Source organism: Oncorhynchus mykiss, chromosome 23 (assembly GCF_057628025.1).
Source record: "Oncorhynchus mykiss isolate SJ-2025 chromosome 23, ASM5762802v1, whole genome shotgun sequence".
In the NCBI taxonomy this organism is placed as follows: Eukaryota; Metazoa; Chordata; class Actinopteri; order Salmoniformes; family Salmonidae; genus Oncorhynchus; species Oncorhynchus mykiss.
In genome coordinates, this window is record NC_143044.1 from 2,021,286 (window position 1) to 2,048,352 (window position 27,067).

At 43.4% G+C, this 27,067-nt stretch overlaps 1 protein-coding gene across 1 annotated transcript; it reads right to left on the reverse strand.

The window, feature by feature from the left end:
- Positions 1-295: 295 nt before the first annotated feature.
- LOC110502238 (rho GTPase-activating protein 22-like) lies at positions 296-16,625 on the reverse strand. The gene is made up of 8 exons (XM_021580116.3): positions 16,463-16,625; positions 10,947-11,072; positions 7,760-7,976; positions 7,410-7,542; positions 7,236-7,309; positions 6,534-6,655; positions 1,856-3,041; positions 296-1,570 (listed from the first exon to the last, which is right to left on the reverse strand). Exons 1-8 carry the CDS (start codon positions 16,512-16,514, stop codon positions 1,390-1,392), a joined length of 2,091 nt encoding a protein of 696 aa, XP_021435791.1. The 5' UTR covers positions 16,515-16,625; the 3' UTR covers positions 296-1,389.
- Positions 16,626-27,067: the final 10,442 nt, after the last annotated feature.

The following is a 27,067-nucleotide window of genomic DNA, read 5'->3' on the forward strand; positions in this document are numbered from 1 at the left end:
CTGTGGTCAGGCCTGTCGCACACCAGAAACAAGGCTGCATTCAGGAGGGTACAACATTGTGGAACGTGCAAATGGAAACGGGAGCATCTCAGTTCTTATTCATGGAATCAATATAGTACGTTTCACACTCTTGAACGCAACCCAGGTTTCGTGGTGTTTTCCACAAAGGCCGGTTATGTAAATGTTAGCCTTTTGATCTGGACAAGGTCTTACTACAGACCCACAGTAATGTACACACTGGAAATGGTCGGTCAATGTCAACCTTCAACTTTTGCAAATAAAGGGTTGAATTTGATTCTGTTTGAATTGTTTTTATTCTCAACGCATACTTCTTGTAAGGACATTAGCTTATAATGACAAATGCTCAGAGGCTTTCATTAGTCTGGTCAGTTTGAGTCTGTACAAAAGTCTGTACCTGATATCGCTATGATAAACAAGGCCTGTTTCTTAAATCAGAAACAAGTCAGCAAAATGTTCTGTAGTGTGGTGAAACCGTGGCGTGGTAAAAGTTGTCTATTTCAGAAGAGTATTCAAGTACGGGAATAGAGATACATTATCTCTCAGACCAGAATATTTAGAACACCTGAGAGGTTGTTTTTTTAACAGTACAGTGTTAGCTCAGGAAGTATCACATTTAACCATTTAGAGGTTCATCTTTAAAGAGATCAATAACAGTCTAGTACACACAAAGGTGGTTTCTCAGACAAATATTAAGGCAGGGATTCAAACCTATCAGCAGGCGATCCTGCGTTATAATGCGCTTGACATTTAAAGGTAATTTCCAATTTAGCCAACATATGTAGCATTTACCATGAATGCTGTCTCCACAAACGCAGGAAAATGACCTTTAAGAGGTGCATAGCCAACAAAGCGCAATCGGACTGAATCCTGGCGTAAGCCTAATCCTGAAATAAACTCAATGGGCCATCTCCATTGAAAGTGCTTCATAGTCCAGGACTAGGCTAAATCTGTTTCTGTGAAACTGGCCCACAGTTACCAAGAATGACGATGCATACAGAGTAATAGACAGCAGTAGACTTCAGATAAGAAAAACATAAAACCCCTTCTGTATCACAACAGTCTTGAGCAACCTCTGAATGAATACTCTAGGGTCCGGTTTCATGGACACATATTAAGCCTAGTCCTAAATACACAGGCGGAGAGACACTTAGGTTGTGTTCATTAGAGCACACAGTAGCAAAGCATTTAGCAATGGAACACAAAATATTGTATCCTGTTTAATTCAAGACTTTCATTATTTTTCTTACATTTTTTCTGAGTGTAGCAGAATTAAACTTGACCTGTGTTAGCTCCCATAGTGAATGCCTAGGCTTTAGCTCAATGGGCTGACACTGTCAGCTCAGGTCTAGCTGGTTTGTGTGCCAGTGGTCAGGTCTCCCAGAACTTTTTCTCTTTCTGCAGAAGAACATTCCAAGTCTCTGCATCCTGCCTTGCGCGTTTAGAGTTCCCCAGTCGGATCTCCAGCATGCGGAACCTCTTCTTCTCCTGGTTAAGATCCTCTTCTAAACGACCAGACTGGAGACGAAGACTTGAACATGACTCCTCCAATCTGGGAAGTAAGAGAGGAGAGAGAGAGGGTTAGAGAGTACAGCAGACACACATGGATGTGTACACACACACACATAAGTCCTCTGTAGTTCAGTTGGTAGAGAATCGCTAGTGGGATTGTGGGTTTGATTCATGGGACCACCTACATGTAAAATGTTTGCATGCATGACTAAGTCGCTTTGGATAAAAGTGTCTGCTAAATGACATATATTATATTATGTGCACACATGCACACATAACACAACATACTGTACCATTACCATTGCAACAAGAAGGTAGTTTTTACTTGCGTATTTGTGTCTCATAGCTGAACCTCTGTCGCCTCAGCTCCTCCTTCAGATCTGTCACCAGGCTAAACAGACCCTCATTGACCCCTGGCCTCAGACCTGTGATGTCATCTCCAGGGTCACCCTTGCTGCAGCCAGCGCTGCTCACACACAGCTCCAGAGCAGAGCTACTGGACCCTGCCACCGAGGACCCCGCCACAGCCTTGCCAGACCCTAACCCAGAGTTCAGTGTGGTGCGATCAGTTTCTGTAGATTCAGCCAATGAGATCTCATAGGAGGTCCAGGGGGAGAGGCTTCCACCGGGCAAGCTCAGACTGCAGGAATTGATGGTAACGTTGTCATAGGTCGAGAGCCTGTTGGAATGGGAGGAGTTTTTGACAGAGATGGAGGTCTTTATATTGGGAAAGGAGGAGTCTATACTAGAACTGGAAGAGTCTATATGTAAAGGAGATGAGTCTTTTAGCAAGCTTCTTTGGGAGTGTGAAGAGTATTTTATCGAGAAAGAGGACCCAGTATAGGAGTCTGGCAGAGAGTCTTTGTGTGTCTCTGTCAGGGAAAGCGAGGACTCTTTGAGTCGTTTGCCGGTCAAAGCGGTCCGTCGGTGACTGTGGAAGGGTGACAAGCCGTTCATCCGCCAGTTGCCCCCGGTGAGAGTCGACATGTAAACCGCTGACCCTCCTATCTTCCCCCTCACCCCTATTGACCGCGACCCGCCCTTCAAGGAGGACCTCCATGAAGACAGGCTTTTGGACTGTTTACTGGGACCGAGGGCTGCACCACTTCCACCCGAGAGCGTTCTTTCATTCTTTCCTTCACTCTTTCTCTCCATCTTTCCTTCTGTTCTTCCGTCACTCTTTCCCTCAGAATACCCCTCTTTTCTTCCCTGGGTGGTTGATCCAGGGTGGTCAGTATTGAGAGAGGAGCCACTGGAGGTTGGGATGGGTTGAAGTGGTTCCTGACTTGGGGTGTTAGGGGTCTGTCCCAGGGAGGGATAGGGCTGGGTGGGGTTGGTGGGGCTCTGCTGTGAGAGCCACTCCACCATGCATTGGTGAATTGGGGGGGCCTGGGGATAGGGAGTAGGAGCAGGGGCAAATTGGTCCTCCCTGGGAGTCTCTGCCTCTCCCTGGTACAGACGAGAGTGTTCACTGATCAGTATGGTCATCAGGTGCTGCACCTGGGAACTGCCTGCAGGGTAGAAAAAAAGAAAATTGTTATTGATAGGATTTATACATAGCGTTTTTCCAGACTCTGAAAATGCTTTCTCCAGCCCAATGCTTCACACTATCAACAAAAAAAATGACAGGGTTGCCGATTAGCTGAGAAATAAATGACATGGCTTTAAACTCTGGTTAAACAATTCCTCCTTTTCATTGACATTGTAAAAGAAAAGATAGAACTTAAATTTTGCTTCCTTTTATCATTTTACAAATCCCCACATGAAATGTTATGGTTAGTTTGCTCTGGTTAGGGATTATTGTCTTATTTCACTGTAGAGCCTCTATCCCTGCTCAATATACCTTATCCAACCCTTTCGTTCCACCTCCCACACATGCGATGACATCACCTGGTTTAAATTATGTTTCTAGAGACAATATCTCTCTCATCATCACGCAATGCCTAGGTTTACCTCCACTGTATCCACATCCTACCATACATTTGTCTGTACATTATGCCTTGAATCTAATCTATCGCGCCCAGAAACCTGCTCATGTTACTCCGACCAGTTCTTATAGCCTTTAGCCGTACCCTTATCCTACTCCTCCTCTGTTCTTCTGGTGATGTAGAGGTTAATCCAGACCCTGCAGTGCCTAGCTCCACTCCTATTCCCCAGGTGCTCTCATTTGTTGACTTCTGTAACCGTAAAAGCCTTGGTTTCATGCATGTTAACATTAGAAGCTTCCTCCCTAAGTTTGTTTTATTCACTGCTTTAGCACACTCTGCCAACCCAGATGTCCTAGCCATGTCTGAATCATGGCTTAGAAAGACTACCAAAAACCCTGAAATTTCCATCCCTAACTATAACATTTTCCGACAAGATAGAACTGCCAAAGGGGGCGGTGTTGCAATTTACTGCAGAGAAAGCCTGCAGAATTCTGTCTTACTATCCAGGTCTGTACCCAAACAATTCGAGCTTCTACTTTTAAAAATCCACCTTTCCAGAAACAAGTCTCTCACCGTTGCCGCTTGCTATAGACCACCCTCTGCCCCCAGCTGTGCTCTGGACACCATATGTGAATCATCTATCTTTGCCACCCATCTAGCTCGTGCTGCTAGGTGACCTAAACTGGGACATGCTCAATCTCACATAAATTATCAATGAACCTACCAGGTACAACCCAAAAGCTGTAAACACGGGCACCCTCATAGAAATAATCCTAACCAACTTGCCCTCCAAATTACAACTCTGCTGTTTTCAACCAAGATCTCTGCGATCACTGCCTCATTGCCTGCCTCCGAAATTTGCATCCTGCAGCACAAACTCAAAAAGTTTCTGGGACACTGTAAATCCATGGAGAACAAGAGCACCTCCTCCCAACTGCCCACTGCACTGAGGCTAGGAAACACTGTCACCACCAATAAATCCACTATAATTGAGAATTTCAATAAGCATTTTCCTACGGCTGGCCATGCTTTCCACCTGGCTACCCCTACCCCGGTCAACAGCCCTGCACTCCCCACAGCAACTCGCCCAAGCCTCCCCCATTTCTCCTTCACCCAAATTCAGATAGCTGATGTTCTGAAAGAGCTGCAGAATCTGGACCCCTACAAATCAGCCGGGCTAGACAATCTGGACCCTCTCTTTCTAAAACTATCTGCTGACATTGTTGTAACCCCTATTACTAGCCTGTTCAACCTCCTTTCGTATGTCTGAGATTTCCAAAGATTGTAAAGCAGCCACGGTCATCCCCCTCTTTAAAGGGGGAGACACTCTAGACCCAAACTGCTACAGAGCTATATCTATCCTACCCTGCCTTTCGAAGCTCTTCGAAAGCCAAGTTAACAAAGAGATTACAGACCATTTCGAATCCCACCATACCTTCTCCGCTATGCAATCTGGTTTCAGAGCTGGTCATGGGTGCACCTCAGCCACGATCAAGGTCCTAAACGATATCATAACCGCCATCAATAAGAGACAATACTGTGCAGCCGTATTCATCGACCTGGCCAAGGCTTTCGACTCAACACATTCTTATCGGCAGACTCAATAGCCTTGGTTTCTCAAATGATTGCCTTGCCTGGTTCACAAACTACTTCTCTGATATAGTTCAGGCTGTCAAATCGGAGGGCCTGTTGTCTGGACCTCTGGCAGTCTCTATGGGGGTGCCACAGGGTTCAATTCTCGGGCAGACTCTTTTCTCTGTATACATCAATGATGTCCCTAATCCTGCTGGTGATTCTCTGATCCACCTCTACGCAGACGACACCATTCTGTATACTTCTGGCCCTTCTATGGACACTGTGTAACCTCCAGATGAGCTTCAATGCCATACAACTCTCCTTCCGTGGCCTCCAACTGCTCTTAAATGCAAGTAAAACTTTAACCGATCTCTGCCCGCACCTGCCCGCCCGTCCAGCATCACTACTCTGGGTGGTTCTGACTTAGAATATGTGGACAACTACAAATAGGTGTCTGGTTAGATTGTAAACTCTCCTTCCAGACTCACATTAAACATCTCCAATCCAAAATTAAATCAAGAATTGGCTTCCTATTTCGCCACAAAGCATCCTTTCACCCATACTGCCAACATACCCTCGTAAAACTGACCATCCTACCGATCCTCGACTTCGGCGATGTCCTTTACAAAATAGCCTCCAACACTCTACTCAACAAACAAGTCTATCACAGTGCCACCCGTTTTGTCACCAAAGCCCCATATACTACCCACCACTGCGACCTGTTTGCTCTCGTTGGCTGGCACTCGCTTCATACTCGTTGCCAAAACCACTGGCTCCAGGTCATCAACAAGTCTTTGCTAGGTAAAGCCCCGCCTTATCTTACTGGTCACCATAGCAGCACCCACCCGTTGCACACACTCCAGCAGGTATATCTCACTGGTCAACCCCAAAGCCAATTCCTCCTTTGGCCGCCTTTCCTTCCAGTTCTCTGCTGCCAATGACTGGAACGAACTGCAAAAATCATTGAAGCTGGAGACACATATCTCCCTCACTAGCTTTAAGCACCAGCTGTCAGAGCAGCTCACAGATCACTGCACCTGTACATAGCCCATCTGTAAATAGCCCATCCACCTACCTCATCCCCATACTGTATTATTATTATTTTTTGCTCCTTTGCACCCCAGTATCTCTACTTGCATAATCATCTTCTGCACATCTACTTTTCCAGTGTTTAATTGCTATATTGGAATTACTTCGCCACCACAGCCTATTTATTGCCTTACCTCCCTTATCTTACCTCATTTACACACAATGTATGTAGATTTTTTTCCTACTGTATTATTGACTATGTTTGTTTATTCCATGTGTAATTTGTGTTGTTGTATGTGTCAAACTGCTTTGCTTTATCTTGGCCAGGTCGCAGTTGTAAATGATAACTTTTTCTCAACTAGCCTACCTGGTTAAATAAAGGTGAAATAAAAAAATAAAAATAGAAATAAAAAAAATTAAAAATTAAAATAGCGCGTGTGTCATTTGAGTGGAAAATTCATTGGTATCTACCCTCCATCATGGTTTGTGCATCCTCCATCTTGGGTCGGAGGATGTTGGGTCCGAACACAGTGGCCAGGTTCTGAACACTCATCTTGTTCTGACTGGAGTGAGACTGGACCTCATCTAGGAATCTATAGTGCAAATACACACACACACACACACACACACACACACACACACACACACACACACACACACACACACACACACACACACACACACACACACACACACACACACATATATATATATATATATATATATATATAAAGGCTGGTAAGCGTAAAACACCGTGGAAGGACATTTTATTTAATCCAAGATTGTCTGAATATCAAATTTGTTGTATGTTCAGTATGATACAGACTGAGACAGATTTAGTATGAGAGGTGGTGGTGAGTCATGCTGTTTGCACCGTCTGTGTGATCTGCCTTGTTCTGCTGCCTCAGCTGCCTTCTGATGTCATTAAACACCTATTTATAGTATTAGGTGATGTCATTAAAGTTGTATATCTAGAATGATGATGTCATTGAAGATGTATTGATAGTAATCATAGAGATGGAAGCCAGACATGTATTAACATCAGTATCTATAGAGATTATGTCATTATGTATTAATAACATTTACAGAGATAGAGGAGACTAGAGAGAGATACTGTAGGAGAGACTCTGCAATATTCAGTTCTCATAGATTACATAATAATAATCTGTTTACCTGCAGATGTATTTCAGGAGGTTGTAGTTGACCTGAGGAAGAGTCCTCACCTGCCTGCCCAGCTCAAAGATCCCCTTCAAAAGGACAAATGTTGCTATCATTATTCATTAGGGTTTGAATGAGAGCATTACTACTTGAGGCGCGCGTGTCACTCACACACACACACACACACACCTCCTCCTTGTCCTTGGTCAGTAGCTGAGCGGTGGAGAGGAACTCTGTGTATTTGTTGAAAGGCACCACAGGCTCCGGCAGCTCTCTGAGGTAAAGCTTCAGCAGGGATGCCACCGTGTGGACATCAGTGTTACTTTCAAATCAGGACAGGTCAGGGTGAGAGGTCTGTACAGTTCAAAGTCATACATTGTGTTTTTCTCTTTACATGATAATATTTAAATATTCTGTATCTGTAGATAATCTGTTAAGCATCATTAAAACTGAGCCCATCTACGTGTCCGTGGTGTGTGTGGTGTTACATAATGTTGTGTTACCTGTCATTTGATGTGAAAGTAAAGTACTTCTCCTACCTGTCAAAGAGTGGTTTCTCCCCGCAGTCGAAGGCATCCTGCAGCTCTTGTACATGATTGGTCTGTCCAGGCATTCTAAACAGCCCCTCCTCTGTAAGACCGTGCTGGTGTATAAAACACACACACTGGTGCACCAGCAGAGGCACCACAGTCTTGCTGCTGCTGCCACACCCACTCTCACACTGCATTGTCTCTTCTAGATGCTGCCCGAAGATACCTAGTGCAATGGCACCCAGATGCCAAGCGCACACACAAACGCAGGCACACAAATGCAGGCACACACACACACACACACACACACACACACACACACACACACACACACACACACACACACACACACACACACACACACACACACACACACACACACACACACACACACTAAACTGGCTTACATGTTTGTGTGTGTGTGTGTGTGTGTGTGTATGTGTGTGTGTATGTGTGTATGTGTGTGTGTATGTGTGCATGTACAGCGGCAAGACAAAGTATGTGAAAACTTTCGAACATGGATTTCTACATAAATTGGTCATCAAATTTGATCTGATCTTCATCTAGGTCACAACAATAGACAAATACAGCCTGCTTAAACTAATAACACACAAACAATTAAACGTTTTCGTGTCTTTTTGAGCACACCGTGTAAATATTCACAGTGCAGGGTGGGAAAAGTATGTGAACCGTTGGATTTAATAACTGGTTGACTCTCCTAGCAGCAATAACCTCAAACAAATGTTTTCTGTAGTTGCGGATCAGACCTGCACAACGGTCAGGAGGAATTTTGGACCATTCCTCTTTACAAAACTGTTTCAGTTCAGCAATCATCTTGGGATGTCTGGTGTGAACTGCTCTCTTGATGTCATACCACAGCATCTAAATTGGGTTGAGGTCAGGACTCTGACTGGGCCACTCAAGAAGGCGTTTTTTCTTCAGTTTGTAGCCCTTCTGTTGTTGATTGTCTTCTGTGTTTTGGGTTGTTGTCCTGTTGCATCACCCAACTTCTGTTGAGCTTCAATTGGCAGACAGATTCTCCTAACATTCTCCTGTAAAATGTCTTGATAAACTTGGGAATTCATTTATCCGTCGATGATAGCAAGCTGTCCAGGCCCTGAGGCAGCAAAGCAGCCCCAAATCATGATGCTCCCTCCACCATACTTTACAGTTGGGATGAGGTTTTGATGTACCTTTTTCTTTCCAAACATAGTGTTGTGTGTTCCTTCCAAACAACTGAACTGTAAGTCTGTCCACAGAACATTTTGCCACTAGCACTGTGGAACATCCATGTGCACTTTTGCAAACTTCAGACGTGCAGCAATGTTTTTTTTTTAACAGCAGTGTCCTCCAATGAACACCATTCTTGTTTAGTGTTTTACGTGCCGTAGACTCGTCAACAGAGATGTTAGCATGTTCCAGAGATTTCTGTAAGTCTTTAGCTGACACTCTAGGATTCTTATTAAACTCTGAACTCTGAACTTAAACATTGAGCATTCTGCACTGTGCTCTTGCAACCATCTTTGCAGGACGGCCACTCCTAGGTAGAGTAGCAACAGTGCTGAACTTTCTCCGTTTATAGACAATTTGTCTTACTGTGGACTGATGAACATCAAGGCTTTTAGAGACTCTTTCCAGCTTTATGTAAGTCAACAATTCTTAATTTGAGGTATTCTGAGATCTCTTTTGTTCGAGGCATGGTTAAACCTGTTGGTACTAGGGGGCAGTATTTTCATTTTTGGAAAAAAAACATTCCCGTTTCAAACCGGATATTTTGTCAGGAAAAGATGCTAGAATATGCATATAATTGACAGCTTTCGATGGAAAACACTCTAATGTTTCCAAAACGGTAAAGATATTGTCTGTGAGTATAACAGAACTGATGTTGAAGGCGAAAGCCTGAGAAAAATCCAATCCGGAAGTGCCCCAGGTTTTGAAAGCGCTGCGTTCCAATGACTCCCTATTTGGCTGTGAATGTACCAACGAGCTTACGCTTTCTACGTATTCCCCAAGGTGTCTACAGCATTGTGACGTAGTTTTACGCATTTCTGTTGAAGAATAGCCGCAGGCGGCCACATTGCGTAAGTGGTCACATGGTGGCTCCGAGAGAGATTCTCGAGTAAAATACAGAGGTAGCCATTACTCCAAATCGGTCCTAGAGAAAAACGAATTGTCCCGACGGATATATTATCGAATAGATATTAGAAAAACACCTTGAGGATGGATTCTAAACAACGTTTGCCATGTTTCTGTCGATATTATGGAGCTAATTTTGTGGTGACCGCTATTTCCGGGCGATTTCTCAGCCAAACGTGAAGAACAAACGGAGCTGTTTTGCCTACAAAAATAATATTTTGGGAAAAAATGAACTTTGGCTATCTACCTGGGAGTCTCGTGAGTGAAAACATTCGAAGTTCATCAAAGGTAAACGATTTAATTTGATTGCTTTTCTGATTTCCGTGACAAGGTTGCCTGCTGCTAGCAAGGCATAATGCTATGCTGGGCTATGATAAACTTACACAAATGCTTGTCTAGCGTTGGCTGTAAAGCATATTTTGAAAATCTGAGATGACAGGGTGATTAACAAAAGGCTAAGCTGTGTTCCAATATATTTCACTTGTGATTTTCATGAATAGGAATATTTTCTAGGAAGATTTATGTCTGTTGCGTTATGCTAATTCGTGTCAGGCGATGATTACGCTCCCGGATCCGGGTTTGAGAGTCCTCAGGAAATGCTTCTTGTGAATAGCAAACTCAGATTTTGTGAGTGTTTTTTATAGGGCAAGGCAGCTCTAACCAACATCTCCAATTTTGACTCATTGATTGGACTCCAGATTAGCTGACTCCTGACTCCAATGAGCTTTTGGAGAAGTCATTAGCCTAAGGGTTCACATACTTTTTCCAACATACAATGTGAATGTTTAAATGATATATTCAATATAGTCACAAAAATACAATAATGTGTGTGTTATTAGTTTAAGCACACTATGTTTGTATTTTGTTGTGACTTAGATGAAAATCAGATCAAATTTTATGACTTATTTATGCAGAAATTCAGGTAATTCCAAAAGGTTTATATACTTTTTCTTGCTACTGTTTGTGTCTGTGTGTATGAGAGAGTGTGTAAATGAGAGAGTGTGTGTGTGTGTGTGTGTGTGTGTGTGTGTGTGTGTGTGTGTGTGTGTGAGAGTGTTACCTCCTCCTAGCGGGGCCCATATGGCTCTTCGTATGGCTCTGACCCACTCCTCCATGTCTCTCTGAGAGTTAGCCATCAACAAGAAAGACTCGCTCAGACCTGAACGATCCTTCTTTCCACTGCCTCCTGCAAACAAACACACACATCAGTGGAGGCTCCTCAGGAGGAAAGGGAGGACCATCCAACTCAGTGAATTTCTGAAAATACAAATATTGAAACATTCAAAATGTTATACTTTTTTTTAGATAAAATTATACTAAATATATTCACGTCACCAAATAAGTTATTAAAACACACTGTTTTGCAATAAATGTCTACAGTAGCCTCAACAGCACCCTCTAGGGTAGCACCGTGGTGTAGCCAGAGGATAGATATTTTATGTCCTCTGGGTACATTGATTTCAATACAAAACCTAGAAGGCTCATGGTTCTCACTCCCTTCCATAGATTACACAATTACTTTGACAACTTCCAGAGAACGTCCTCCATGTTGTCCAACCAATCAAAGGATTAGAGAATGAATCTTGTACTGAAAGCATGAGCTACAGTTATCTAACACTGCAGTGCATAAAGTATGTAGTTGATTCAAAGAGAGATAAAGAATAGTTGAACAGTTTTGGACATTTCAATTTCTTAAAAAAATAAAGAGAAGCATCAGAGACAGAGAGAGATAGATATGTTTTGTATTTTTCCCCCCTTTTAGTTTACCTTCGAGATAAATGCAGCTAATTTAGTCTACTCAACAACCTGACTCAAAAGGACAAGAATGCTATTTATGTTAGCTAGCTGGCTAAGGCAGTGTAACTCGTCCAAGTCAAGGTAAGCTGTCGGTTTTATTCATTTATTGCCACCGGGGCCCACCGGTGTAATTGCTAAACTGTTGCTGTACACTGTACTTAGTCATTGTACTCGTGGATTGGATTGTGGGTTTACTAACGGATTAGTTCTACACTGAACAACAATAGAAACATGATGCTACAATTTCAAAGATTTTACTGAGTTACAGTTCATAAAATAAAATCTGTCAAATAAAGAAATGAGGCCCTAATCTATGGATTTCACATGACTGGGAATACAGATATGCATCTGTCAGTCACAGATACCTTATACCAGTCAGTATCTGGTGTGACCAGCATTTGCCTAATGCATCGTAACACATCTCCTTCACATAGAGTTGATCAGGCTGTTGATTGTGGCCTGTAGAATGTTGTCCCACTCCTCTTCAATGACTGTGCAAAGTTTGTGGATATTGGCGGGAACTGGATTACGCTGTTGTACACGTCGATCCAGTGTATCCGAAACCTGCTCAATAGATGACATGTTTGGTGAGTATGCAGGCCATGGAAAAACTGGGACATTTTCAGTTTCCAGGACATGTGTACAGATCCTTGTGACCGTGCATTATCATGCTGAAACATGAGATGATGGTGGCGGATGAATTGCACAACAATGGGCCTCAGGATCTCGTAACGGTATCTGTGTGCATTCAAATTGCCATCAACAAAACACAATTGTGTTCGTTGTCCGTAGCTTATGCCTGCCATAAACCCACAGCCCCAATTGGGCTCTCAACGTTGACATCAGCAAACCGCTTCCCCACCCAATGCCATGTCATCTGCCCGGTACAGTTGAAACCGGAATTTATCCATGAAGAGCACACTTCTCCAGTGGCCATCAAGTCAGTTACGACGCCAAACTGCAGTCAGGTCACGACCCTGGTAAGGATGACGAGCATGCAGATGAGCTTCTCTGAGATGGTTTCTGACAGTTTGTGCAGAAATTCTTTGGTTGTACAAATCCACAGTTTCATCAGCTGTCCAGGTGGCTGGCCTCAGACAATCCCACAGGTGAAGAAGCCGAATGTGGAGGTCCTGGGATGGCGTGGTTAAACATGGTCTGCGGTTGTGAGGCCGGTTGGACGTACTGCCAAATTCTCTAAAACAACGTTATGGTAGAGAAATTAACATTAATTTCTCCGGCAACAGCTCTGGGGGACATTCCTTGCAGTCAGCATGCCAATTGCACACACCCTCCAAATTTGAGACCATTTGACAAAACTGCATCTGTGTAATGATCATGCTGTTTAATCAGCTTCTTGATGTTCCACACCTGACAGATGGATGGGTTATCTTGGCAAAGGATAAATGCTCATTAACAGGGATGTAAACAAATTTGTGCACAACATTTTAGAGACATAAAATTTTTGGGCATAAGGAAATGGGATATTAGGGATATTTAATTTAAGCTCATGAAATATGGGACCAACTCTTTATATGTGCGTTTATATTTTTGATCAGTGTTGTTTGTTGACTATAACGTTAATATGTTGACAACGATGTGGGCTTTGTTGCGGTTAGCGGTTATGGTATGAAGGTTTGGCTTGGAGAAGCTTTTGCTCCTGGTCACAGAGAGCGATTATGTTGTGCACTGAACTCCACAAGATGTGAGAAGGAATTATACAATGAGCAAAGTAATGAATCTGTATGTGGCTGCTATTAACGTGAACTGTGAGTGATCAGGGGTGTCTTCATTCCACCAATTCTGTTGCAAAATGTTTCTTAAACTGATGCAAACGGAATGAAATGGAGAGGGACCTACCTGAATTTGTCCAATAGAAACTCTTGTTTTAGTTGAAAAATTGAATGTTTTGCAATTGTTTGGACTAATGATTACACCCCAGATCAGGTAGATGCAGGCAAGAGTGTGCAAGGCGGTATTTAATGTGTCACTGTCTGTCACCTTGATTACTCCAATTTGTCTCTCTACCTGTGCACCTATGTTATAAACTTTAATTTGTAGCTAGGTTGTAGCAACCTAATGATGGGTATAAGGCAAATTCCCTTATGTAGTAGGCTAAACCTATCAATGTTAGATTGAGCTGGGTGAATGGAATCTGAATGACAGTCATCCAATATGCTGTAAGAGAAATAACGCCATGCTCAAAAAAAAGTAATCCTTCACCCTATCCCTTGTTGCAGTTGTTAGTTGTACATTCACTGTCTCCCCTTCCCTATCAGTCCTGTCTGCCATTCTCTCGCTCGTGTTTTGGTAGTAGTTCGTTTTATCCAACTGCTTACACACATTTTCAAAACTGTCTCCTATTTTCAAAACTCTACACACAATTCCCAAAACTGCACACACAAAATGCCTCACATCTCCTTCAAAATGTAACACTGCATTCAAAATGCCATAAACACATGCCAGAATTGGTGGTGGGGGGGGGGGGGGGGGGGGGGGGGGGGCAGTCACCAGTGCTAGGCCACTCTTCATCTCTTCTCCGGCCTGGGTCTAGCCACAATACTTCGTCCACATCACAAGATAAGTTCTCTCTTGCCAAACATCGAGGGAAGTATCTCCTAGCATGGCGTATCCAACCTTGGACAGAGGCAACCTCTATGTCCCCACATGCGTCCTCCATTGCCTGGAGAAGCGGAATGCGGGCATAGGGTTGGCGATCATACACTTTCCAGCGCCAGGCTGAGAATAATTCCTCTATGGAATTTAGAAAAGGTGTATATGGGGGTAGGTACAAAACTACAAATTGTGGATGGGTGGCAAACCAGTTTTGGACCAGAACAGCCCGGTGAAAACTAACATTGTCCCATAAAACCACAAATCTAGCAGGCTCCTGATCTGGATCAGGGACAAGCATTGTGTAAATTGCATCCAGAAAAGTGAGCATATAGCCGGTGTTGTACGGACCCAGTGTGGCATTGTGATGGAAGACCCCGTTTTGAGTGATGGCAGCACACAGAGTTATATTACCCCCATGCTGTCCAGGGACATTGGTAAATTTCCCTCTGTCCTATTACATTTCTTCCGCGGCGCCTGGTTTTGGTGAGGTTGAAGCCAACCTCATCCACATAAATAAATTCATGCGAATTACATGGGCATCAAGCTCGAATGCTCTCTGTAACAGAGAAAATGATATACCGATGAGTAAATATGGTATGTCTGAAGTACTGGAAGTAGTGTTGCATACATACCTCTACAAAGTCATGTCGCATATTCTTGACTCTATTCTTGAGTTTCTCTCAAATGGCACCTTGTAAAGCTGTTTCATCGTCACTCGATGCCGTTGGAGGATGCGTTGTATGGTCGACAGGCTTACAGCATTGATGTTGTTAAATATGGTGTCATTATTCAAGATATGCTCTCTTATCTCTCGAATCCTAATTGCATTGTTGGCCAAAACCATATTATTATAGTCATTAGATAGTTGCATACCTGTTCTCATTTCTGAAGGTTCGAATTATGGACGCCACTGTAAATCAACTCAAGTTGGGCTGGACTCTCAGTTATCAGTTAAGCTATTAGTGTTTGCACATGTGAGGAGTGTGTGTGTGACCTGGTGAATAAGTGTAGCATTTTGATTGGTTGTGTTTGGAAAAGGAAAGCAAGTCACTTCCTGTTAGATTTTTGTGTTATAGGTAGAGAATTGTGTGTAGTGTTTTGAAAAAAGTGTTTTATGCAATTGACAACTGAGTCAAAGGCTGAGAAATAGCTTATGAAATAGCTTATGGTTTTGGGTATTTGGTATGTAGTTTTGCACTTTGAGTGAGAGGTTTCAAAAATCGTGTGACATGAAAAGATTTTATGTGTAAGCAGTTGGTAAAAACTGTAATGTAATGGACACCTGGACACCTCTCTGGACACCTCACTGGACACCTCTCTCTCTCTCTCTCTCTCTCTCTCTATCATGAAGCAGTCACAAGCACGGTCGTCTAGCAACCAGTGGGTGTTGACATTATTGACATTCATGTGGTTTATATAGGCTGTCAGTGGCTGTTCATGAATGCCGGTCAACAGGGTTAGCACTTTCCCTTCTCTGAACAAAGGGACAGACAGACACACACTTTCTCTTTCAGATTTATCACCTGAGTCAGAGGAACAGACAGACAGGGGGAGGGAGGGAGGGTCAGCTAGAGCACATAGATACACCAAAGCCAAATGTCTGTGTAAATACAGTAGCAGAGAAGGTGGAAAGAGCCCAGATTAAAGTGATGGATTTGGATATTCTGTCATGTATTAATTGTGATGATACTGCATTATTGAATGTTCTGTCAGAGACACATGCAACCCCCAGCAGTAAGTAGTGACAGGGTGTGGTTGTGCGTGTGTGTGTGTGTGCGTGTGTCCCCGGCTGTTTGGTGTGTGTATTTGTGTGTGTTTGAACAAATACAAGCAGTTTAGAGTTCCGTTGCTTCTCTTCTGGTTGCCCCGCTGCTTCACACAGTAATTTACAACTGAGATAGCCACACATTGCATGATCGTCGCTGAACATATACAGAACCCTCAATAACCTGTTCACCACCAAGGTGTTTACACCTGAACACTGCAGACACAGCACACAGTGGCTGGCTGGCTGGCTGGCTGGCTGGCTGGCTGGCTGGCAGGCAGGCAGGCAGGCAGGCAGGCAGGCAGGCAGGCAGGCAGGCAGGCAGGCAGGCAGGCAGGCAGGCAGGCAGGCAGGCAGGCAGGCAGGCATGCAGACACGCACGCACAAGGTGCTCTTACCCACAGTGTAGACCATCTGGGGTTTGTGGAGCTTGCAACAGTCTTGCCCCATACTAGCTCTGGAGAAGCAGGGCCAGACAGGCAGGCGACAGTGTAACAACGTGGCAACCGAGCAAGGAATGAGGGCGAGGGTAGCCAACAGGAGAGTGCACACCCAGCCGGGTGACAGTCACAGAGCAGCGAGAGCAGAGCAAGTGGAGAGGTTGGACGGGGGGAGAGGACAAGGGGAGAGGGGCTACAGCTGTGCCATGTCAGTTATCAGCTGTCTGGCTTTGCAGGGGGTAGAGTCCACAGTCTACACGCAGCCAGGTGTGCGTGCCAAGCAGGGCTGGTCCTGTGTGCCAGCAGGGCATGACAGGACAGAGAGAGTTAGCAGCCCAGTGTAGCACAGTACACAAGCCCACAAAGTCCTTATGTGTCCTCTTACAAGTCATGTTTCAAATCTCCTTACAAGTCATACAAAAAGTATTCTTATTTAATTCAATTCATGCATTAATTGATTCATTTTTTTCCTTATTTTCTTCCAAATGGCCCCTCCTCCCCCCTTCTATCTCATTCCTCTCTCTTTCTCTTAATTTCACTGTTGTTCCTTTCTCACAGACAAAATAGCTTGCACAAATAGCTCATCTTTATCAAACAACAACCAGAGTGTGTGTGTGTGTATTTCCACAATACCACCATGCCTATGCTGCCACGTTTAGAACCAAATTAAATAGATCCCTTGTTGGATTGTCTGACATCTTGTTTGTTATGCAAGTTATGTTTTATTAAAAGTATTGAGTGTATTATGCACTGCACAATATTAATCAAGACTGATAACTTTCTAGTCTATGAACTGCTTTGCTACCCAGAGTTCCCTGAGAAACTCTATCCTTTCATAATTTAGGCTTTACACGGGTCTTGTTCAGCATAGGGCACACAGTATAAATATATTTGTAAGTGCTTCTTGATGGATAAGTTCAAGTAATACCTCATCAGAGGGAAGGGTTAGATACCACTATGGTGACTTACCTGGAACAATCTCAAACAGGTGGCAACCAGCTTCATCCTCATTGGCCGACAGCTTGCTGACCTGACTGCCCTGGAGAAGGATGCATCCCTGAGAGAGAGACAGAGACAGAAAGACAGAGAATAGGCAGAGAGACAGAGACAGAGGACAGGAAGGAGATAACAAAATATGAATGGTGTAGCATTGTGTGGTTTGGTAAAACAAAATAGAAACTTTACTTATGTCTCTGTTTGAAATAGTTTAAAGCACAGAGGGAGACGTGCTGTGCATGACAAACATTACAGAATCTTTCCCAAACATTACAGACTCCATTATCAGCTTAAGTCTTGGCAGGAGTCCAACTGAAGGAGTATTGAAGGCAGAGAGATGGAAAACATCTCTACTTCCATTTATCCTGCCATCTCTTCTGTATTACCATGCCCTCCAGTATAGGCAGGTCTGGGGTCAGATACGAAAGTCTCTGACTTATAACCCAATCTAGCCAGAGGCCAACCAGTTACCACATTAGCAGTCTAACAGCCAGCAACTATACAGCCTGCAGAGCTGGAATGGAGGAGCCAGTTACCACTTTAAAAGTTAGCCTACATAACTAACCAGTGTGGCCGGGTAACTAGGCACACAGAAGCCAGACTGGAGGAGCCAGAGATACAGAGAGGGATAACAGATTGAGTGGCCCGAGGAGACACTTACATGGAGATACAGAGTCAGTGTCCTGTTTCTGATATTAGAGAACATATTATTAACTATTTTAGAGAGTATAATACAGTCCTAATATATGTAGAATGACCTGAAAATGTGCATTAAACTAGTGTATTATACGTGAGGTTTAGTCTCATCCTGGTCCTTATAGAAGTACAGTGCTTCAGTCCTTAGAACGAACCACCGTAGCTGCCAGTTCCTCATGATGCTCCTGTCTCTTCAGCCAGCCAGCCATCAGCGCCAACTCCTGGCCTAGAGGAGGACTGCAGTGGCCCAGCACCATGCTCAGAGAGAGAGCTAGAGCGAGAGCGAGACACACATAACCTATATCCAGCCACAAATAACCAATGATCAATACTTTTCAAGTCAAATATTATTTAAATAGAAGCTATCTGGAAAATCAGGGCTACTAAAAAAGGACAAGTGCATGTACTACCAAGTTCAATTGGTAGTACACCATACAATCTATGCCCAGTCTCAGTCTTCAGATTTATTTCCTCCATATCCATGTCCATGTCCATCCAGTCACGCATGAGTTAGGTCTGTCTGTCAGTTGGCCTGGAGCTGTCTACTACAGTACCCCAGTTATTAGTACCAGAGGACTTCCCTTACTGAAAAAACAGGCTTCTGGCAAACAGTTGTTTCATATCTTTGGCCAATTTGTGGCAAACACGGCAGGTGGAGTTTAGACCAAAAAGCTATATTTTGTGTCTCATCAGACCACATGTCCTTCTCCCATTCCTCCTCTGGATCATCCAGATGGTCATTGGCAAACTTCAGACTGGCCTGGACATGCGTTGGCTTGAGCAGGGGGACCTTGCGTGTGCTGCAGGATTTTAATCCATGACGGCATAGTGTGTTACTAATGGTTTTCTTTGAGACTGTGGTCCCAGCTCTCTTCAGGTCATTGACCAGGTCCTGCCGTGTAGTTCTGGGCTGATCCCTCACCTTCCTCATGATCATTGATGCCCCACGAGGTGAGATCTTGCATGGAGCCCCAGACCGAAGGTGATTGACCGTCATCTTGAACTTCTTCCATTTTCTAATAATTGCACCAACAGTTGTTGCCTTCTCACCAAGCTGCTTGCCTATTGTCCTGTAGCCCATCCCAGCCTTGTGCAGGTCTACAATTTTATCCCCGATGTCCTTACACAGCTCTCTGGTCTTGGCCATTGTGGAGAGGTTGGAGTCTGTTTGATTGAGTGTGTGGACAGGTGTCATTTATACAGGTAACAAGTTCAAACAGGTGCAGTTAATACAGGTAATGAGTGGAGAACAGGGGGCTTCTTAAAGAAAAACTTTCAGGTCTGTGAGAGCCGGAATTCTTACTGGTTGGTAGGTGATCAAATACTTATGTCATGCAATAAAATGCAAATGAATTACTTAAAAATCATACAATGTGATTTTCTGGATTTTTGTTTTAGATTCCGTCTCTCACAGTTGAAGTGTAGCTATGATAAAAAATTACAGACCTCTACATGCTTTGTAAGTAGGAAAACCTGCAAAATCGGCAGTGTATCAAATACTTGTTCTCCCCACTGTAGCTTTAGAGGACATGCGATGAGTACAACCCCAAGAACACCATCCCAACCGTGAAGCATGGAGGTGGAAACATCAGTCTTTGGGGATACTTTTCTGCAAAGGGGACAGGACGACTGCACCGTATTGAGGGGAGGATGGATGGGGCCATGTATCGCCAACAACCTCCTTCCCTTAGTAAGAGCATTGAAGATGGGTCGTGGCTGGGTCCAGCATGACAACAACCCGAAACACACAGCTAGGGCAAATAAAGAGTGGCTCCGTAAGAAGCATCTCAAGGTCCTGGAGTGGCCTAGCCAGTCTCCAGATCTCAACCCCATGGAAAATCTTTGGAGGGAGTTGAAAGTCTGTGTTGCCCAGCAACAGCCCCAAAACATCACTGCTCTAGAGGAGATCTGCATGGAGGAGTGGGCCAAAATACCAGCAAAAGTGTGTGAAAACCTTGTGAAGACTTACAGAAAACGTTTGACCTCTGTCATTGCCAACAAAGGGTATATAACAAAGCATTGAGGTAAACTTTTGTCATTGACCAAATACTTATTTTCCACCATAATTTGCAAATAAATTCATAAAAAATCCTACAATGTGATTTTCTGGATTTTCTTTCTCATTTTGTCTGTCATAGTTGAAGTGTACCTATGATGAAAATTACAGGCCTCTCTCATCTTTTTAAGTGGGAGAACTTGCACAATTGGTGGCTGACTAAATACTTTTTTGCCCATTTTTCACTTATAAGAATACATGCATTACCCCCCGTTTAAAACACATATAACGTCTATGTAATATTAGAACAATATCTAATTGTAATATTCAAACAATTCGCAGAAAAAAATACCTAACGCCTCCAAATCTAAAAATATATTATTTTCACTAATTCACCTTCAGAAAGCTCCATTAGGATGGATTCACGGATGATCTTTTAACTGTTCGGACTGATAAATCTTCTGGGCTGTTGGCCTGGTGTTTGGAGTGTCGCTATAGCCATGCGAACAGAGTGGCTAGAATACAGTCTGTTTCACTAGACTCGTTCCGCGGTCGTGTCCCTAACGAGAGATAGTACGGAATGAGTTTACAGAGCAGGGGTGACATTTTTTTCGGGCGCCATCCTATATGTACAAAATGGGCCTGGAGTACCCATATTCCTATCGTTAAAAGGTGAGATACTGTTTTAAATTCCTTTATTTAATTCTAAATGTTTAGTACAAACCTTTTTAAAACATGTTAGAATTAATTAACCCATTTTACTAACCAATATTTAAACATGCACAAATGTTTTATGTATAAACATTGTTGGCTTACAGTTGTACATCATTATCACACACACAGTACTAAACTGTTTATAACATACCGTTGTAGGAAAGACTGTATTCGTATAAAATAAGACATTGTTTTGAAACACAAATGCCCATTTTTTTCCCAGAAAAACCTTTCTCCGCGACAGACCGGGACGAGAGAGTAAACTAGAGATTCCCATTTGTTAAAGAGTGAGATACAATTTTAAAACGATTTATTTAATTCTAAATCTTTAGTACATACAGTTTAAAACATGTTATAATTAATTCAACCTTTTTACTATTCCTTTCTTACAGATATAGGGTCTGGTTAGCCCTGACTGGCATCCATCTCCAATTCACCAACGCCAAGACAGGCTCTCTTGCACGCTCCATCAAAGCTCCGTAAGTTTTCACTCCAGGGATAGATCATACGTTGGGCATGTAGATCCTGGGTATGTCTTAAGGATAGACGCGGCCAGCGCCGTAATTGTTCATGATTTTGGAAAAGACTGTTCAGCTTATTCATAAGTGTTATGAATATGGGATAATCAATCCATTTAAAGCTAAACACTGGCGTAAAAAAGTTTACATCCTTGCATGCCTTGGAAAATACATATGAACTGACAGACTTCGCGGCATTTGCACGATCAAATTGTTCACATGCTAAAATTGTTACTTTGGAGTCAGGGCTATACGCCATTGAAGCGATTCTTAGGGCCTTCAGATCACTGTGTCCGCAGACCAGTTCTTCCATTGCATATCCGGGCAGAGTTGTACCACTCAGGGCCTGTTCAATTTGACAGAGCGCTAGCCTTATCTTAAGCTATTCTCTCATCCACAGCGCAGGAGAAAAACTCCCGGGTTTTGCATGATAAAGGGGTTTGCTGTCTGAATATCTTACTGTAGATTCCTCAGATGGGAATATGTAAGACATATGTCCCTCACTTGTACCCAAAACTCAAAACTTTAAAACCTTCTGGGGTCTCACACAAAACTTCCTCGAGGCTTTTGTCATTGGGTTCATGACAAGAGACGCATAGCACCCCGAGAATTGGCCTAGAAGACATCATTTTCTGTTTAATGTTCAGGGTTTTATTTTTAAAATCTTGTTTAGTGTTCTGGGGCAGCATGTCTTGTTCTCGGCTTTATTTATAATGCGTCTGCCAACCCTAATACCCCAGGACATTCCTGTTTCATAGACAACAGCCCTAAGGTCAATAAAACAGGGGGTGGGGGGGGCCATACTCTTTGAAATGTTCAAACATATCCCCCCCCAGTTCAAAGAGGTCCCTAGACATCAATCATCATGACAAATTCAAAGGAATAGATGCAATATATGCATAAATTAACACACCCTCTAACACGTGAGAACAGGAACAGGATGCCCAAATATGGGCACGCACATGTCATCCGGACATAGGTTCATAAATCAAACGTTTGACGTGTGCCGTCTACTTTATTCTCTCTATGAGCAATCAAATCACCAGGTAGCCTATTGTTCTGGCAAAGATGAGTCAGTTGTAGATTTCTAAACTGTATATTTATGGATGATAAACAGTAGGCCTACTCTGTTTTTGCCAGGTCACTAATCTTTCTGGTCACTAATCTAGGGGTGCATTCGTAATTTCACTCTGGCTATCTAGCCGAATGCAGAGCAATCTTCTCTGAGTGTGCCAGAGAGCAGAATAACTGAGGAATTTAGGAATGCTCAACACACGCCGGTGTCAGTAAATGTCAGCAAAAAAGCGTAATTAAATTGTTGCCAGCAGCACAGTTACAGTCACCAACCCTTTGGATAACATGAAATCAGCCTAACCAGCTCTGGTAGGGTGAGTAAAATTTGTCTGAGTAAGGTGTGCTCTATTTGTATATGGAAGTAGCTAGCAAGCTAGCCAATGTTAGCCACTTAGCTTGGGTGCTTTACTGCCATTGTGAGGTCAGAACGCTCGGATCAACTCCTCGGCCAGAGCATCCAGTGGGCGCTTCGAACTCTCTGAGAGCAAAACGCTCTGAACGTACTAACGGACAATCTGACAACACTCGCCCAGAGCGCACTCTGGCACAATAGATTGAATTTACGAACACACCCTAAATATATGCACCAGCATTTGTGCGCCAATGCTGGTGACTGGTCATTGGTTAACAATCAAGGCGCGCAACTTTTTGGTTCTGAAGCATAGATTAAAATTTATCAACACTCAAAACGGCAGTAAACCATTGGCAAATGGGGTAGAGCACTATCTGTGCACAAGCCTACTAAACAACATGTATTCAATGTCTTAGCAGATAAAAATAAATACAATACAAGGGTCATTCTTGGGCTGCGGTAATATATTTTTTTAAACCTTCAAGAAAACATATTTTCCCATCTCAGGCATTAAAGCCTTTTTATTATTGTCCATTTTTGTCTGATATGGACACCATTTATCTTCAACCCTGTCACAGACAATATGGAAGCTGTCTGAATAGGATTATAAAATATATTTGTTATAAAATCCACATTTACCTAATGCTCATGTGTCCCCCAAACCAATTCAATTATTATAAATATAAAATGTACTGTATGTAAAATCTCAAAAATGTGCTATATTAAACCCTGAAATAGTGGCCTCATCATTTAAATTAAAAAATGCATTCAATTCAGAATTTTTACATAAATCTAATCTTCTTGGGATTGTCCTTAACATTTCAGACTGAGCTCAGAAAACATTACATTCATATTTATTCATCTTTGCCATTTTACTTAACAAATATTGTCAAGTTATGGGGTTGAGACCAGGGTGACATTGTTGAATACTGTAACGGGGTTGAAGAGGCATCGGTTTCCATATAAACTAGATTAGTTTACTATCATAATCCTTCCAAGATTTACCCCAAAACATTGCATTTCATTGTATGCAACCATGTAATAAGGACATTAGATATATTTAGAATAGTCTGGGTTTTATTAACCAAACTGCAGTAAATATCGAAACAAATAAAAACACAGGCATTAGTGAAATTAATAACATTCAACAGGTTTCATCAGAAAAGTTAAACATGTCATCATACTGTAGGAACATTTTCCAAGGGCATTTAGAATGCTGTAACTACAGCACTAGTGTCAGCATGACCATCCTCCTTCTTCTCAGGAGCACCATATTCATTCATTCATGGTTTTCTTCATGAGAGTCTGGGCCACACATTTATCTCAACCTCTAAGTGGTGGGATGTCACACATTTTTGGGGTGGAATCATCTCAAGGACTTCATCAAACTGATACCAGTGGATGTCGTCTTGAGAAGGCCATAAAAATCTGTTCGGTCCTACACGATGCATACTGTACATTTCACTTGTACACTCATTTCAGTGCGAAGTGTGAAGATTAAACAACCAACGGGACATTAAAAACTGTAACATCTTATGCTTTACGGAGTTGTGGCTGATCGATGACAATATCAACAGACAGCTGGCTGGTTATACGATGTACCGGCAGGATAGAACAGCAGCATTTGGTAAGACAAGGGGCGGCGGTTTATGTATTTGTGTAAACAACCGCTGGTGAATGATATCTAAGAAAGTCTCAAGCTATTGCTCGCCTGAGGTAGAGTTTCTTATGATAAGCTGCAGAACACATTACCTACCAAGAGAGTTTTCATCTCTATTCTTTGTAGCTGTTTTACATACCACCCCAGTCAGAGGCTGGCACTAAGATAGCATTGAATGAGCTTTATTCTGCCATAAGCAAACAAGAAAACGCTCACCCAGAGGCGGCGCTCCAGGTTGCCAGGGACTTTAATGTAGGGAAACATAAATCAGTTTTACCAAATTTCTATCAGCATGTTAAATGTGCAACCAGAGGCAAAATAACTCTGAATCACCTATACTCCAGACACAGAGATGCATTCAAAGCTCTCGCTCGCCCTCCATTTGGCAAATCTGACCATAATTCCATCCTCCTGATTCCTGCTTATGAGCAAAAATTAAAGCAGGAAGCATTAGTAACTAGATCAATAAAAAGTGGTCAGATGAAGCAGATGCTAAGCTACAGGACTGTTTTGCTAGCACAGACTGGAATATGTTCCGGGATTCCTCCAATGGCATTGAGGAGTACACCACATCTGTCATTTGCTTCATCAATAAGTGCATTGATGACCTCGTCCCCACAGTAACCGTACGTACATACCCCAACCAGAAGCCATGGATGACAGGCAGCATCTGCACTGAGCTAAATGCTAGAGCTGTCACTTTCAAGGAGCGGGACTCTAACCCGGAAGCTTATAAGAAATCCCGCTATGCCCTCCGACGAATCATCAAACAGGCAAAGCAGGAATAAGATCGAGTTGTACTACACCGGCTCTGATGCTCGTCGGATGTGAAATGGCCTGCAAACCATTGCAGACTACAAAGGGAAGCACAGCCGAGAGCTGCCCAGTGACACGAGCCTATCGGACGAGCTAAACTACTTCTATGCTCGCTTCGAGGCCTGAAACAGGCATGAGAGCACCAGCTGTACCGGAAGACTGTATGATCACGCTCTCCACAGCCGATGTGAGTAAGACCTTCAGACAGGTCAACATTCACAAGGCCGCAGGGACAGACGGATTACCAGGAAGTGTACTGCGAGCATGCAATGACTAACTAGCAAGTGTCTTCACTGATATTTTCAACCTCTCTCTGTCCAAATCTGTAATACCAACATGTTTTAAGCAGACCATCATGGTCCCTGTGCCCAAGAACACTAAGATAACCTGCCTAAATGACTACCGACCCGTAGCACTCGCATCGGTAGCCATGAAGTGCTTTGAAAGGCTGGTAATGGCTCACATTAACACATTATCCCAGAATCCCTAGAACCACTCCAGTTTGCTTACCGCCCCAACAGATCCACAGATGATGCAATCTCCATTGCCCTTTCACACCCGGACAAAAATAACACTTATGTGAGAATGCTATTCATTGACTACAGCTCAGAGTTCAACACCATAGTGCCCTAAAAAATCTTAAATAAGCTAAGGCCCCTGGGACTAAACACCTCCCTCTGTAACTGGATCCTGGACTTCCTGACGGGCCCCCAGGTGGTAAGGGTAGGTAACAACACATCTGCCACACTAACCCTCAACACAGGGGCTCCTTAGGGGTGTGTGCTCAGTCCTCTCCTGTACTCCCTGTTCACTCATGACTGCACGGCCAGGCACGACTCCAACACCATCATTAAATTTGCTGATGACACAATAGTGGTAGGCCTGATCATCGACAACAATGAGACAGCCTATAGGGAGGAGGTTAGAGACCTGGCCATGTGGTGCCAGGACAACAACCTCTTCCTCAACGTGATCAAGACAAAAGAGATGATTGTGGACTACAGGAAAAAGAGGACTGAGCACACCCCCATTCTCATTGATTGGGCTGCACTGGAGCAGGTTGAGAGCTTCAAGTTCCTTGGTGTCCACATCACCAACAAACTAACATGGTCCAAGCACACCATGACAGTCGTGAAGCTGGCACGACAAAACCTGTTCCCCCTCAAGATACTGAAAAGATTTGGCATGGGTCCTCAGATTCTAAAAAGGTTCTACAGCTGCACCATCAAGAGCATCCTGACTGGTTGTATCAATGCCTGATATGGCAACTGCTCGGCCTCCGACCGCAAGACACTACAGAGGGTAGTACAAAAGGCCCAGTACATCACTGGGGCCAAGCTTCCTGCCATCCAGGACCTCTACGCCAGGCAGTGTCAGGGGAAGGCCCTAAAAATTGTCAAAGACTCCAGCCACCTTCGTCATAGACTGTTCTCCCTGCTACCACACGGCAAGCGGTACCATAGTGCCAAGTCTAGGTCCAAGAGGCTTCTAAACAGCTTCTACCACAAGCCATAAGATTCCTGAACATCTAGTCAAATGGCTTCCCAGACTATTCGCATTGCCCCCCCCTCCCTTCTCCACACCACTGCCACCCTCTGTTGTCATCTATGCATAGTCACTTAAATTAACTCTACCTACATGTCCATGCTACCTCAACTAACCTATGCCCCCGCACATTGACTCTATACCGGCACCCCCCTGTGTTGTTATTTTTTGTGATCTGTACTAAGTTGTGGATTAG

What these genes read in the sequence shown, in the direction of transcription:
- LOC110502238 (XM_021580116.3), bottom strand. Translation starts at nt 16,514, where the DNA reads ATGGGGCAAGACTGTTGCAAGCTCCACAAACCCCAGATGGTCTACACT. An exon ending in ATGGGCCCCGCTAGGAGGAG is followed by an intron (nt 7,977 to 10,946) that starts GTAACACTCTCA and finishes CCATTGCACTAG; the next exon opens with GTATCTTCGGGCAGCATCTA. An exon ending in TATGAGACACAAATACGCAA is followed by an intron (nt 1,571 to 1,855) that starts GTAAAAACTACC and finishes CTTACTTCCCAG; the next exon opens with ATTGGAGGAGTCATGTTCAA.